This window comes from Mycteria americana, chromosome 6 (assembly GCF_035582795.1).
Source record: "Mycteria americana isolate JAX WOST 10 ecotype Jacksonville Zoo and Gardens chromosome 6, USCA_MyAme_1.0, whole genome shotgun sequence".
Taxonomy (NCBI): Eukaryota; Metazoa; Chordata; class Aves; order Ciconiiformes; family Ciconiidae; genus Mycteria; species Mycteria americana.
Genome location: NC_134370.1, coordinates 28,901,077 through 28,915,595, shown reverse-complemented (window position 1 = coordinate 28,915,595; position 14,519 = coordinate 28,901,077). Strand labels below are relative to the sequence as shown.

Below are 14,519 nucleotides of genomic sequence, written 5' to 3'. Positions count from 1 at the left end.
CACTTAATGTTTGGTGGTTTCAACATGTCAGAACCAGAGTACACAAACACTTTCATCTAAATGCCACAGAAAAACACTGATGTTTACATTTTGCAAGCTTTTCTTTCAAATATTTTTTAAGCATTTCACCAGCAGATCGGCCAAGCGTAAATAAAGTAGTAAAGTATTTGACATTCAGATACTTGCAGACCTATCTGCAGCACAAGCGTTCAAAAGGCAAGAAACACTGCGATTCCACGGACATTACGGGTAAAATTATCTTTAATTCTACTCCATTTTTGTGAAGCAGAACTAATCTATTTCTTTTTGAACATTGACGTTTTGTTATACCTGAGGCAATGATGTCAGAAGGTAAAGTACACCTCGTTCCTTCACAGATCCTGTGTACTGGAGGAACTCTTTCTTTAGGTAGATGTCCATTCCATACTGCTTGGATAGCCTGGAATACTGGAGTATAGAAATGTTATTACGGGGATGTATTTCTTAAAATTAAGAAATATCTTCCACACCCCATCAGCTCCCTGGTGAGGCATGCATTCAACTGCTATATATGAGCTCTAAAAAGTAAATTTCATAATCTGTTTCTTTAGAAATACTTGACAGTGTGTTGTTACCTACTAGATTCTTCTGGTTTATGGAAGTCATTCTCAAACTCGCAGCAGTGAAATAGGTACCCCATGCCATTATGAATTCTGAAAATAGCACTTGTTTTGGTCTTACTGTTCAAATACAGATATTAAAATAAGTATTTTCAATTATTTCAAAAACCAGCCTATGGTCTGATATTTTAGCACTTGCCAGAACTGGATACTGAATACCCAAAAAATAAGGTCATCTGCTAATAGATACAAAAGCAGTTAGAAAATTCCTCCTTGAGTCCCATTATGACTCTGCTCTGGTTTCTGCCACTGATTCACTACTGAATGTTGTTCATTTTGCATCCTAAGGCCAGTAACGACATTAGTAAAGACATTTCTTATTTGAAGAATGATGGAAATAATAAAAAATATTTCCCAGGATTGCAAGTGTAAGGAGCAGCTGTTTGAAAATGCTCAGTGTCTGGAACAGAAAGGACCCCTGAGCTGAGAGGAATGGGCAATGGACATGTGATGCAGTGTCCAAGTGCATGTTTTTTAAATTTGTTTTTTAAATGGCAAACCTATATCAATTTTTATAGTAAGACACAGCGTGCATCGCCATATTAATTTCCTATTGCCATATTATCTAAAACAAGAGTTTTAAACAAGTTAACTTATGAAATAGAGCTGCAGTAAACCTGTGGGTTCCAGTTCCCTAGGCTTACTGCATCTCTATTTTGTAATTGGCTCTGTTTCTTCCATTGGCTGCCAAAGCAAATGAGGACCTGGGGATTTAGGGGGATCCAGCCCTCATTTATGATAAGTCACAAAGACAGATAGATTAAAAGACAGCATGACAACATATTTTAAATATTTATCTCAAAAAGTATCTGGCAGCGTCATGCATATGGTGTATAGTGTACATAGTAATGTGTACTGACATTTTTCAGACTATGGGACTTTCAAAGTGAATTTATATAAACTAGATCTATCTGAAACAGATACTTGCTTTAAGGTATACAATTAAACTAAATATTGCAGAGGAATGTTTCAAGGCTTTTTAGTGGATTTACAAGCATATGTTAAGTTCCTCACCCATAGGTGGGGCCAGATTCTCTATTTTCCTTCTGAAAATCCTGCAATAGGAGCTACCACTTGTTGCTCCTTTGCAAATCTGGCTGCAGAACTGAAAGAATGGAAAGTGCTTAGTACACTAATAGGATAATAGTTTCTATCCTAAACAACCTAACCTATGGAGAATGCCTACGCAAAACAGAACAAGAACACTAGACAAGAAACACTACTTTACTAGTTCTTCCATACCATACTAGTTTTATCATTTTTGGTTTTGTAGAGAATCTTGAATTCTAGAGTGAACAATAAGAAAAAGGATTTAAGGAGATGAATCCTGGGACTTTATAAAGTTGTTAAGTCTCCTGCATTTAAAAATGTGTCATTAAGTCACTCTTTACCACAGAGGTGGTGTATTTCATATTATTATGATTTTTCTTTAATTTTGATACTCAATATTTAACTCTTTAGGTTATCCTTTTCTGCATCCTTTAACTGAGGCTTTTTCCCATGTAGCCTAAATATAGCAATGACTTCTAACAAAGCAGGTGTCAGTGCTATTTTCAGCTGTACTGACCTGACGCGTGACTTTGTAAGACCCATCGAACCAGCCTGTAAGTTTTCCCTTTTGTCACCATGATCTTACCTGAGGACTACAGATCCTGCGTCTAATGTACAACACACAGCACAGCCTCCCTTTGGCATCCACAAAGCTAACACAAAACAACCCTTAAAGTTCCTACATCAGTAATCAAATCAAGTGCCCAATTTAACGCTAATTCCTTGCTTTCCTATACTCACTACCTCTATAACATCTGTTACAGTCATTCATGATGCCATACCCCAGCTCCAGGCAAACTCCTGCATAAGGATCCAGGACGCTCCATCCATGGTCTTACCTGCACATTAGGAATCACCCTGCAAAGTGTTTCTCCGTTCAATTAACTGAATGGGTTATAGTCATGCTCACTTTTTTAATCCAAACAAATGTCCCTGAAAGGGGCTCTCACCTCTCAGCGATGAGTTAAAATACAGGTTATCTGTGTTTTTCTTGACACCACTCTGCTTTCAGTGCTTTCCTTTTGAATCAGTGCATGAAACTAATTACTTCTGCGGGAACATTACTTTGAATAGCAACAGCCATGGGCTATTTTCACACTAAAACAAGTGGGGATATAGGTCTTCCACTATTCTGATAATCCCAAAACATAATTCATAAAAAGAGACTAAAGAAAGCTGGCCTGTTTAGCTTGGCACAGTAAATGCAGAAAGGGGATACAGCCATGTTGCATAAATCTGCCAGGGAGGAAAAAGGACTTTTCCCAAGAGGAAAAGAACTATTTAAGTTGAGGGGCAAAGCTGTTTGAGAACAAATGGTGTGAATTGGCCAAAGAGAGCTTAACTACTTGTGAGCAGGGCACGATGAGTTTATGAAAAGTTTTGTATTACATGGATGCCTGCAGGAGCAGAAGATGGACCCAGTGGTGCAGTCTGGCCTTTTCCTGCATTAGGATGTGTTGAGAGCAAGGACATGGCTCACGGGATGGGGCTGAAATAGACTTCACTAGTTTGGCAGAAGTGCACGACACCATGAGCTGCAGGGAAGGGATGATCCAGGCTATCAAAGGGTATGGAGCTAGCTAGTTCTGCTTTCCAAATGAAGCCCTGACACTCTCCCTCTACCTGCCCGTAGACCTACCTTTGTACAGCAAGATTAAACCCATCTAACAGATATGACCAGAGTTGTCAGTTACAGAGAAGTGCAGTGCTCACTACCTGCAACATAAATGCAAATCTTCTTTTCCTGGGACAGTCTCTCCACAAACGCTGAAGACTGACACTTCTGTCTAGAGTACTGACTGTGCTCTCAAGCATGCCAGTCAGAGTTTTGGTGACAAAGGCTGCAATGTGCAGAGTTTGGTATGCTGCCTCTGTTCCCCCGGGCCCTGGCCCCCCGACCACCCGTGCTGCACATGTGTTTGCTCACTCCCCCCACCGCCTTCCCGAGCAAGCCAACTTTTCCACTCTGAAAGGAAATCCAGGTACAGCTGGCAGGATGGTTTACTCCCGAGTCACTCTGAACAGGCAGTATATGAATGCAAAATACATCCGGTTTGACTCCCTGCCCTCCGGCCAACGCTACCCTGCAAGTTTTTTGTGCCACCTTACAGCCCCAAACAGTCTTGTATCATGCCCTTTGCCACAAGACAAACTTCTTCAGTAGTATGCTACAAAAACCACAGCTATCCTTATTTTGGGAACTCTTAGCTAAAAAAAACCCCCAAAAAACGCAAACATCGAAAGTAGTTATGATGTCTCTGGATCAGCAGGCACCGTCTGGGAACCAGGAGAACTGCTGTGCCTTGCAGACCCAACCACTTTGCTCCAGGGACTGTTAACCCCAAGAGGTGGCTCAGACAGCAAGGTCCTTTCCCTGTGCAGGCCAGAAAGACAATCCACAGCTGGGGAGGCAGGCGGGGTGCCCCGGGTCAGCAACAGGGAGGGATTCATTGAGAGCGCGATTTGGGGCTGCTGCTATGAATTGCCATTTGGCAAAGACGCTCTTCTCACACACTGCAAGGAAAAGACATTAGCCACAGAGTGCCTACAGTACCTTTCACGAAGAGCTCCCAACAGTAGAAATACACGACAAACTAAATAGCTTGCCACTGTACTTTTTTTATGCTTTAGCGAATGCTTGTACGTTTATGGGAGTGTCTCAGTCATTTTCCTAGCTAGACTGATCGATAGGTGCATATGTTTGTGTGTGCATATCTTAATGTCCTCGTTTTGTTGAAGACACATGTGGCAGAACCACCTGGTTACAGAACATATTCAGCCTTGCCAGGTTAGCCAGGCTAGGAAGGAAAATCTGTACCTTCAAGCTCTCCAAATACGAGGGCTGGTTCCAAACCAGACCCTCCCACAAGACTGCTTACCCAAAGAGTTATAGTCCGCCGTCTCCAACTCAGGTTCCTTGTAGCAAGAGTTTTTCACTGGGAACATAATACCACAGTGTGTTAAGTCTATGCCTAATGTGGTTTATCCTTTGTTTACAGGTCACTGCAATCTTTGAGGATTTAGGTTAGTGTAAACAGGTAAGAAGAAAATGCTTATTGACAGTTATCAACAACTAATATGAACATGAGTCATCTTACACAGATCTATCTGCTGCAACTCACATACTCTTCATTCGTTTCTGATCAGCTTTTATAAAGAAAATTAAAGAAATACTGAGAGAATGCAAAGCCATATAAACTCCCTACCATGCAGGGGGTTTTCTGAACGCCGCACTGGATTTTGAAAGCTGCTGCACTAATGTCTTCAAATCGAATCAGCTTGTTATAGCTTGACAGGCTGGTCCTACTGCTTGACTGAGGGACGCGGGAAAGGGCATCCCTAAGTAACTCCTCATTACGGCTCACTATCTTCATTTCCCAGGTCTTCACATCCCCGTTCAGGTAATCCTCCTCACCAAAATCTTTCAGTCTCTCAGGGTTGATAGAGGGTTGCTTCTGCCCAATAAGGCCATTTCTTATAGGCCCATCCTTGCAACAGTGAAGATCACAAAGTGCTGGGCCATCTTGTTTCTTTATTTTATTGTCATCCCTAAAAACAAATAAAAGAAACTTGTTAGGAAAGCTTGGATGATTAAAGGCTTGATATTTGGCATTTCAGAAGGATGCACATCTCAGTTGCTCTTTGCAAGCCTCAAATAGGCAGACTGAATCATTACTGTCATATTACCTTATCTTGTAGGTGGATTGAAAGCTACGGTAACCAGCCAGCTTTTCAAAAAGCCACAGATAACCTGGCATGTGGACAAACTGGGAAACTGTCATACCCAAGAAAATGAGAAAGATATAATCTGTGCTGTCTGGGCAGCCAGACCTCCCTCAGTATTCAATCTCAATCGGCAACGATCCCAACTCAGTGCTTCCAGAAATTTTGGAATAACTGGAATTGTATTTGCCGTATGCAACTCCATGTTTTTCAAAAAAGGCAAATAGCTGCTGATTAGGCAAATAGAGCGTTCCCTAATACTATTAATAGCAGTAACAAATGTCATTACGTTGTACACAAGAGGTCTGCTTCTCTGCTCTTGCATACTTGCACAGCATACGCTTGACAGTCATCAAGTGCCTCGTGATGGGAAGGAAATTACTTTGATAAGAGATAACAATTATATCCTACCACAGAGCTAAAGAACTAGATCTCCTGATATGCGAGTTAATACTTCATAGATAAAAAAACCTGTAGATCAGACGACACCGTGATAGGAATTCTTGGAATTGGAGAATAATGTGGGGAAAAAGGAGCATTAAGCAGAAGACCAGTGATTTGGAAAAGAGCTGATATCACCCCTGGTCTGTGGCTATGATTACACAGATGGTATAAGCCCCTCTACACAAAGGACTTAATGTTAATCTATTTGGAAGAAAGGGTTTTCTAAAAAATATACATGTTAAATTATGTCAGAGATTTCAGCATCATCTCCAACAAAAAATATTTACCATTTTCACAAAATAATTTAGATTTAAGTTATCCAGTTATTCATCAGCAGGGCTAGCTAAAGCAAATGTTGCCCTAGTTTTACAGCAGCGACCAGCACTGTAATATGCCTTGTAATCATTTCCAAAAATAATTTTAAAATATTTAGAAATAGCTGCGTTTTGGGCAATTGCCCCACTTTTGGCAGTGTCATCCATTTTCTTTGTGGTCCTTTCCTATTACAATTCCAATTGTTCCACTGAGGACTTCACATAACAAAACCTTTTATGTTGCCCATATTGTTATTTGAATCAAGTAATACACCAGTAGCATCAATCATTCTGTATATCCTCACAGGAGACAAAAAAGGACAATTTTTGTAGCATGGTCTTCTCTCTCCAAAATTAATGAGATCAACACTAATTTTCTAAGATAAAGAAATAAAATATTTACACATTTGTAACTTGCTTGTGTTGAAACTTGTGATTTAAAATATTTTCCCAATACCATATCTTAAAGCTGATACACCCAAACAGCAGGCATTCTGCCTTCAAATTAAATAGCTTATCAAGTAGCTCTATTCCACACTTTTCTGCATTTCTGCTCCTTTGGGGTTAGAGGGTTGGAACATTTCATAAAGATGTTAAGCTTCCAGCGTTAGTTCTCATGCGTATTAGTTAGCTTAGTGCAAAGACGAGAATCAGATCAGACTGTCTCCCGGTGAACTTGTTACAGCACAGCCCCTGGCATAAACAACAGCTATCATCATCTAAGAGGCCACATTGCTGTTAAGAGTTCATTCCCTACCTCCCCACAAAAAAAACATTTTCCATATCACAGTAGCCCATAACTACTCCAGAAAGAGACGAACATATACATCTCATCTCTATAAACATATTATCTAAAATGTTTAGCAAGCATTAGCAATGAATGATATTTCTTGCACTGGCAATGGGTTAAAAGGGTGTATATATAGGGTAAAACATAGGGGTAGATCAAAAATTTGTGATTTTTCTAGGTCAAAATTTTTTTTACTGACTGGCATTTGAGATAGGAGATAAATTCACACTTTTTCCTGTTGCAATCTATTGCAATCAACTACAAAAAGTCCATAAAAAAACCCAGCCAAAGATGACCACAAAAAGTCCACTGATGAACTGGGATTCTGCTAGAAAGTACAAACTACAGGGTAATGCCTCACCACGCTAGTGCCATCAAATATTTTTATCTGCAAATAGAAAGACCAAAATGGGATACTGATGTTTGGCCCTACTTTGGGTTTCCTCTTTTTGGCAGAACAAAGGAGGGAAGTAAATCAGATTCTCAGTCCTGCATCTGCGGCACTGCTCTCATGAACAGTGAATATCTGTTCAGGACCCTGATGGAGACAACACCTTATGACCACTGGAAAAAAGAACAGAAGTCAAACAGCTGTAAAAATATGCGTAGGCTTTTCAAGCTTGAGAAAGGTTTAAAGCACATCTGAAACATTACCATCTCAACATTTAACATGGAAACTATAATCCGTTTGCATCTGAAAGGTCAGCAGCATCATTACCAAAGAAATATCATCATGCTATTGTATATGCATGTGTTGTATATATTTATTTCAGACGAATTTTTATTCTCCTTCTATGTACATATTTTTCATTTACATTAGCGAATGGCATTTTTCCCTATTGAACCCATCTGGGTGTGCCACAGACCCACTGCGAGCTCTCAAACTCCCACGGTAAACAGTGGGCTGAGGTTTGATAATCCATCCCAAACGGGCAACTCATAAGCCTGTTGGGTCAGATGCATTTCTCTCCTCAAACACAGTTCGTATGCTTGGTGGAGATCACCTCAGTATGAATTTCTTTTGCAGGAACAGTCAAAGCAGGCAGGGAAGCATGCAAGTGCTCACAAAAAGACAGCACGTGACTTCTCATGCACAGTAACAAAATATGGCCCCTATTCTAGCGATCATGCCCACCAGACGAAAATCTGAGCCAATATAAATACAAACTGCCAGCATTATAAAGTATTGCTCCTTTCAAATGGATCACTTCTCCTTTTTTGGAGTTTGTCTAGCAAAGTTTTCATTAAAAAGTCTGTTTATTTCCAGCCATGAAACAAACATCCAGCTGGCAAGCTTTGTTACATGGTTATAAATTACGACATTTTACCTTCAAAGTGATTAGTAAAAGCAAACATGAAAATACAGTTTATAAACCTACTTTTTCAAGAACAGCTGCTCAGCATAACTGCAAAAAATAAAAGAGAAGATCCGTATGCAGACATTCCATGAATAATTAAGGAGCTGGAAAAAATATCATTTGTTTAAGCAGATAGCTTTACATAGTTTAAAGTCTTAAAGCCAATGCAAAGGCAGTGTGTGTCGAAATGTACTCTTACAATGATAAAAAGCAACAACTCGGAATGAATATTTTTTCTGTTTCCAATTTGTTTTTTTGAATATACTGATAATTTTCATCAAGTTAAATAGCACTGGGTAAAACAAGTTTGGAAAAATAGTAATATTCATAAACTAAGGAATTAATAAAACCAACAAAAATAATTTGGGGAGATAAAATGCAGTAGTGCGTGTGCATATATATACATATTTTTATTTTTATTTATATACACATACATAAATATGTATATATATACATATTTTTATATATAAAAATAAAAAGACCTATACCTAAAGACCACAACTGTTGCCTTCGTTACAAGGAGAAAGAAATGCCCAGGCAGTTATCCTGCAGTGATGGCACAATTACATGTCCCCATCAGATGAAGCACATGCAGATCGCCTTCCTCAGGATCCGTGAAACGGACTAAACAGATTAAACTGATATACTGGATCTCTTCAGCTTCTAAAACTGAAGGAGCAAAAAATCTACAGTGTCACGGACGTCCGGGAAATAGCAAACTGGGAAGGATTAGTTGCTGTTTCTCCCAGTATAAATGTTAGGGGGAGAACACATGGAAGTATCAGATAGAAAATTTAGAAGTCCCCTTCTTACAGAAAATAATTAGCTCGCAGAACTCATTGCCACAGGATGCTATGAAGGACAATGGTATAAATGGGTTCCTAAAGAAATTGTGCAACTATATGGAAGTAGGTCTAATAGCGACCAATAAATACGTCATTCAAGAAGCAATCTGTGATTCAGGAAGCCCCTAAGCACTTCCTTGGCAGACTCCACGAAAGCATATGAGATAAAGCGTCTTAGGTGGCTTTTATTTTTCTCCAAGCTCCTGTTACTGGCCACCACTACAGAGAAGACACAGAGGTAGACTGCTCTTTGGTCTGACCCAGTGTTGCCATTTTGATTTGCAGACGTACCCAATGTCAGCATTTGGCAGCTTTTACACCTCTTACAAAATGAGTCACGACAACACATTCTGAGGCAGAAATGAAGTTGGAATTATGGACATACATTCCCATGTTACTGTGGGAATTCTTCACAGATAGAAGTTCAAGTGTCACAAAAGGAAACAAGGAAATGTTAGTATAAGCCTGAAAACTCAGCATTTCTTTGTCATTTCTACAGCAGATTTTATCATCTGCATTCACAATGATACACACTCGCCGTGAGGAAGGACTGACAGTATGGTACAAGTTCTGTGAAGTATTTTAGCATCCTTATAGGTCTATGCCATGAGAAGAATTTCAAACTCCAATACCTACCTTGGACTGATCAGTGACATCGTGCAAACTGGCAATGTGTTAAGCTTGAATACCACTTCAAACCATCCCAATGAATTGGGGCTAGCCTGCAATTAACTCTTCAGCACACATACACACATATGCACATATTCTCTATATGTGGATTTTTTATTTCATTCCTTTTGGATGTCTTCTGGGTAGGGGTTTCTTAAGCTCATATCTATATGCTGCCATCATCTTCAGGCTCCCTGAACACCTTCCTGGACCACGCTGAGCAACAGACATTGGTAAGATACAGTTTTAGACATACTTACCTGCTTTCTGGGTAAATGGGCTCAGATCTTATGCCTGCAAGTTCGGAATATTTATTACAGCAAAAAGTGACCCCTTTAAAGTCACTTCTGCCTCGTTCCTCAAAGTGTTGAGCAGAGATGGGTCATGTACTGGGGGGGTGAGGCGGGGGGAGCAGCCCACTGCAGGTAGCAGTCTGCTCGGCTTGTGACTGAGATGTGACTAGGGCTGGGATCTCCTCTCAAAGGAGTCAGAAAGAGGTAATCCCAGGATATGACAGAGAGGGCCCTTTCCCTCCTCCAAATCCCTCTTTACCCAGAACCTCCCCAGCTCCATTAATCCTTCTTATTCCATGTCCCCAGCCCTGTCTCCTCTGACCCTTCCGGATGCCTGAGTCTTCCACAGCCCTCTGATACCTTCCCCATTTGTTGCAATCCCCTTTCCCAATAGCTCCTAAACATTCCTGTTCCATCCCAATTCCTCTTCTACTTTTTTTCCCCCCCTTCCCAAACACATCCAAATGCTGCAATAGCGCCAATTCTTAAAAGCATCTCAGCAGCTTGTACAAGCAGGTCTTTACGAAAGAGAAATGACAGAAAGATTGAGGCTTGCTGAGATACAAATGGCAAGTAGCATGATAACAGATGTCATCCACCACTAGGAATTCCAGGTTACTGCACTGTATAGCGTCTGAGCGTCCTCCGCAGGGCTACAGGGTGACAAGTAAAGTCCCCCAGGCATGGGGAAGGAACACGCTAGATCTCTCTTTGACAATACAGTTAAAACAGATCAAAGACAATACTGCACTCAAACGTTACTTTCTCAAATCATCATTATTTTGTATAACACTAGGACTTAGAAACACCCATTTGAGACTGTATCACTCCGACTAGTGGCAATTACAGAATGGAAATTTAAAATGCATCTCTGACATTTAGATACCCAAACCCTACGCAAAGTGATTGTTCCTAAATCACATAGGGATCGCCAACATCTTCCCCTAAACAGAAAGACAAGTTCAGTAAATACTAGCTCAACTTATTGATAGAAACTGGGGCACAGACAGATTGAATGACTTGCCTAAGACTCCCGCAGGAAGTTTGTCGCAGGGCTACTTATCAGAATGTCTTAAAGACGAAGAGATCAGGGCTTAGTTACTAGCCTGTATGACACAAATGTACGCACTGTGACCATCCAGCATAGGTAGGTACGTAATAACCAAGCCTTGAGATTGACCAGGCATTTATAACTCTACTCACTATATATAGGTCTGACAAAACCGTGTGCTGTTACACCAGCAAAAAATGCAAAGAAAGCTCAGGCTCATGCAGAGAACAACCAAGCTGCATTATCACTTCTGATAAAATATCTCCTTACTTTCAGTAAGTCAGATTTACCAGAGCCTGAGCCTAGTACTATATCTGCCTTCATCTGTGGTCATAATCCGTTGCCAGTCTTCTGTACACACTACTGAAATGTCATTGCTTGCTGCTGGCAATGGCAGCTGGGTGTCAGCTGCTAAATAGGAAACATGAGAAAAAGTAATCTGAAAGCAAGAAGAACTTGGAAGGTCACCCTTCTTGGTTACCTCTGCTTCAACACCTTCCAAGTGTCCCTCAAGCAGACCCATCCCTCCAAGCAGTTCTTACAGGACGTTCACAGCTGTGAATGTCAAACGATCACTATCAAACACTGCACACAGTTTGGCAGTTAAAACTGTAAGTAATTAAACTTTTTTCCTCTTTAAGTTAAATGTATTCTGAGTTTAGAGGTTCTCTGGTGATTAACACATCTCCATAATTCACTTGTAATAAAAAATGAATAGCATAACCCAAACTAGAGGAAAGAGTGGTCCCGTGATGAAAGGACTGGTTTAAGATTCGCAGTTTGCTGCGGAACATGTCACATCATGTGTGACTTTGGGCGAGCCGTTTTTTCAATGCAGAACTGCGATCTTGTCTTCCCCTTTGGTGTTCCATGAGGGTTTATTAACAGCATTGAGCCCAGTGAAACAGTTTGTGTTTTAAATATTACCAACATCTGTGATACTGCCAGGATGCAGGAGATGAGAATTGCCCTTGTTTATACCACATCTGGCAACACCAGGTTGTGATCTTGCTAGCAGCGTCCAAACTGGGGGAGAAAACAACTATGGAAAAGGTTAAGAGCGAGGTTGTGCAAACACAACCCTGCCATACGGGTGCACGTCCCCCAGCTGGTGCTATGCAAGGGCACCAGACATCTCCTAAATTCCATCTGCACCATCCAAGCCTGAAAACAGGGATTCAAGAAGACCACAAGCACCATAACAGAGACAACCGCAGAACACCTGTAATAACAGGATCTGATACAGGCTATCCCAAGATAAATTTTCGGCAGTCCATCAGCCTGCCTAGGGTTATTTCTAATACCATACCCATGTAGAAATAAAAAAGCTGAACTCCACGCGCTTGAAGCATTCAAATCTCCGCTGCTTCTCATGGATGACTCCAAAAGCAACTCATACCCACAGAACCCTGGGAGATATTGGAAAATTACAAACATTTTTCTTTTTTTTTAGGAAGTAAGAAAAGGAAAAAGAAAGCATTACCTATACAGCACAGCGACTAAATAAACAACGAGGTGAAGCAAAACTCCAACTACGACACCGTAAGGAGGCAGGAGGGGTCCAGGGGTTGTCATGTCCGTGGGCCTGGCCCTGGGTGGACCCCGAGGGCTGACCATGACCCCTGAGGGGGAGAAAGGAGCACTCTAGCTCTAAGTCAGACAGCAATATTCTCCAACCTTTGCCAGAAAGGATCGTAGTCTTCATCTTCCCCGGAGTGGTCCCTGGGACTTCTGTTTTTTAACACCCTGGAGTAGAGAAACTGTGCTGCAAAATTCATCGTAATTCCTCGTGCAAAGATAAGCTGGGAGACTGCGGGCAGGGGACACACTTGCCTGTGAGAAGTGCCAGCCCTGCAATGCCTGGGTGGGAAATAGTGGGCGACGTGCTGTAAGCAGCTCTCCAGCGCTGGCTGGGGGAGGGAAGTGCCTTTGAGAGACATGGCTGCTGCTATTTAAAGAGATTATTTCAGAGGCCAACCTGTCCTTGTCAATTTGACTCAGGGCCTGGATTATGCTGGGGTGACGCTCTGTTAGCAGGACACACGAAGCTTTAGTTACTTACTGCTTAGCTGTGGAGCATGATCTAGACCTGCTGTAGGGCCCGTGATTTAACAGCATGCGCTTGGGTAGGCAGAGGCAGCAAGAAAGAAATGCCCTTTTTGTGGTGGTTGAGTCACCTGCAGGGATCTTTTAAGGCAGCACCAAGGGACACGGGTCTTCGTGACTGAGGCGCAGAGGAGACCGTTACTTCATTTGGGTCTTCTCTTGGTCCAAGTCCTTGCAGCAGAAAAACAGAGATATCCAGATCATACAGACAGAAAAGACAAGACCATCTAGGGAAAAAGACCGCAGCAACAGACATAAAAAATCCCCATCTAAATCTGTTCTTCGTTGCCCTGAGAGAGCATTAGCAAAGGCAGTGCCCCATTTCCAGATGCAGGACGGCTGTGCAGCGGGGACGGGAGCAGGGGGTCCCTCTGCGGTTCCTCTCCTCCGGAACACAGCCCTGATGGAGCGCAGGCTCCAGGCTGCTTGGGGACTGACCGGGTGTCCCTTTCCAGGTATCAGTGGTCCCTCAGTACCCTCTGCTTTCTGCTGAGAGCGTACAAAATCTTAACTTCCAAGACAGAGAACAGGCACATCATAAAATCTAACCCTAGCTGTGACCTAACCCTCCCCACAGAGTACCGTGAGAAATATTATAATCTGCTTTATATAGGAAAGTCAGAATAAATTATCAAATAGTCTTCTGGGATGTCTAGGAAACTCTGAGCTGTGCTGGTGGAGCCTTCCCTACACTGGCGTGGCAGGCAGGTCCACGCTCCCTTAACTTCGTCAGCACAGACGAAGTTCCAGATTCCCCGTTTTTTCCTGTTTCTCCCACCCAAAACCCCTTTATTCCTTCCCTTTCCAGGTGGTGGATGTGCAGGCTGTGGAGGTGGCAGGTGCTACATGTGGCCACAACCCAGCAGCACGCTGCTGCCAGAAGTGAAGAGACAAAAAGGCAGTCAGCTGCTGCCAGCACTTGCAGCTCTAAGCCGGTGTGAAGTTCAGGCCAACTTCACCGGTGCCTTGAAGCAGAGAGAGAAGGTGGGTGGAGTTATTACTTTGCTCATAACACGTCTGAAGCGCAACAGCGTGCAGGAAAGGGAACTTAAAAGCAATGAAAATTGCAATGTCTAGCTTTTGAGTGCCTGGGAGTCCAGACCGACGCGCTCAAGTCTTGACATGAATTCAGCTCCCCACAAAACGAGGCCGTGATCTGTGATTGGCACTTTTACACCATGCAAAACCAGTAAAAGGATTTTGGGGACCATTTGGCC

At 42.0% G+C, this 14,519-nt stretch overlaps 1 protein-coding gene across 4 annotated transcripts in view; it reads right to left on the bottom strand.

The window, feature by feature from the left end:
* Positions 1–13,096, bottom strand: part of LOC142411361 (L-threonine ammonia-lyase-like) — a 31,052-nt gene extending 17,956 nt beyond the window's left edge. Inside the window, exons 1-4 of one of the 4 annotated variants that reach the window (XM_075505189.1) lie at positions 12,874–13,096; positions 8,360–8,386; positions 4,916–5,258; positions 331–447 (exon numbers count right to left, since the gene is read on the bottom strand). In XM_075505189.1, the coding sequence (XP_075361304.1) occupies positions 331–447; positions 4,916–5,258; positions 8,360–8,386; positions 12,874–12,974 (588 nt within the window). In that variant the 5' untranslated portion in view covers positions 12,975–13,096. Of the gene's footprint in view, positions 1–330; positions 448–4,915; positions 5,259–8,359; positions 8,387–12,679 lie in introns of all 4 variants that reach the window. The other 3 variants (XM_075505187.1, XM_075505190.1, XM_075505188.1) reach the window with 3 other exon arrangements.
* Positions 13,097–14,519: the final 1,423 nt, after the last annotated feature.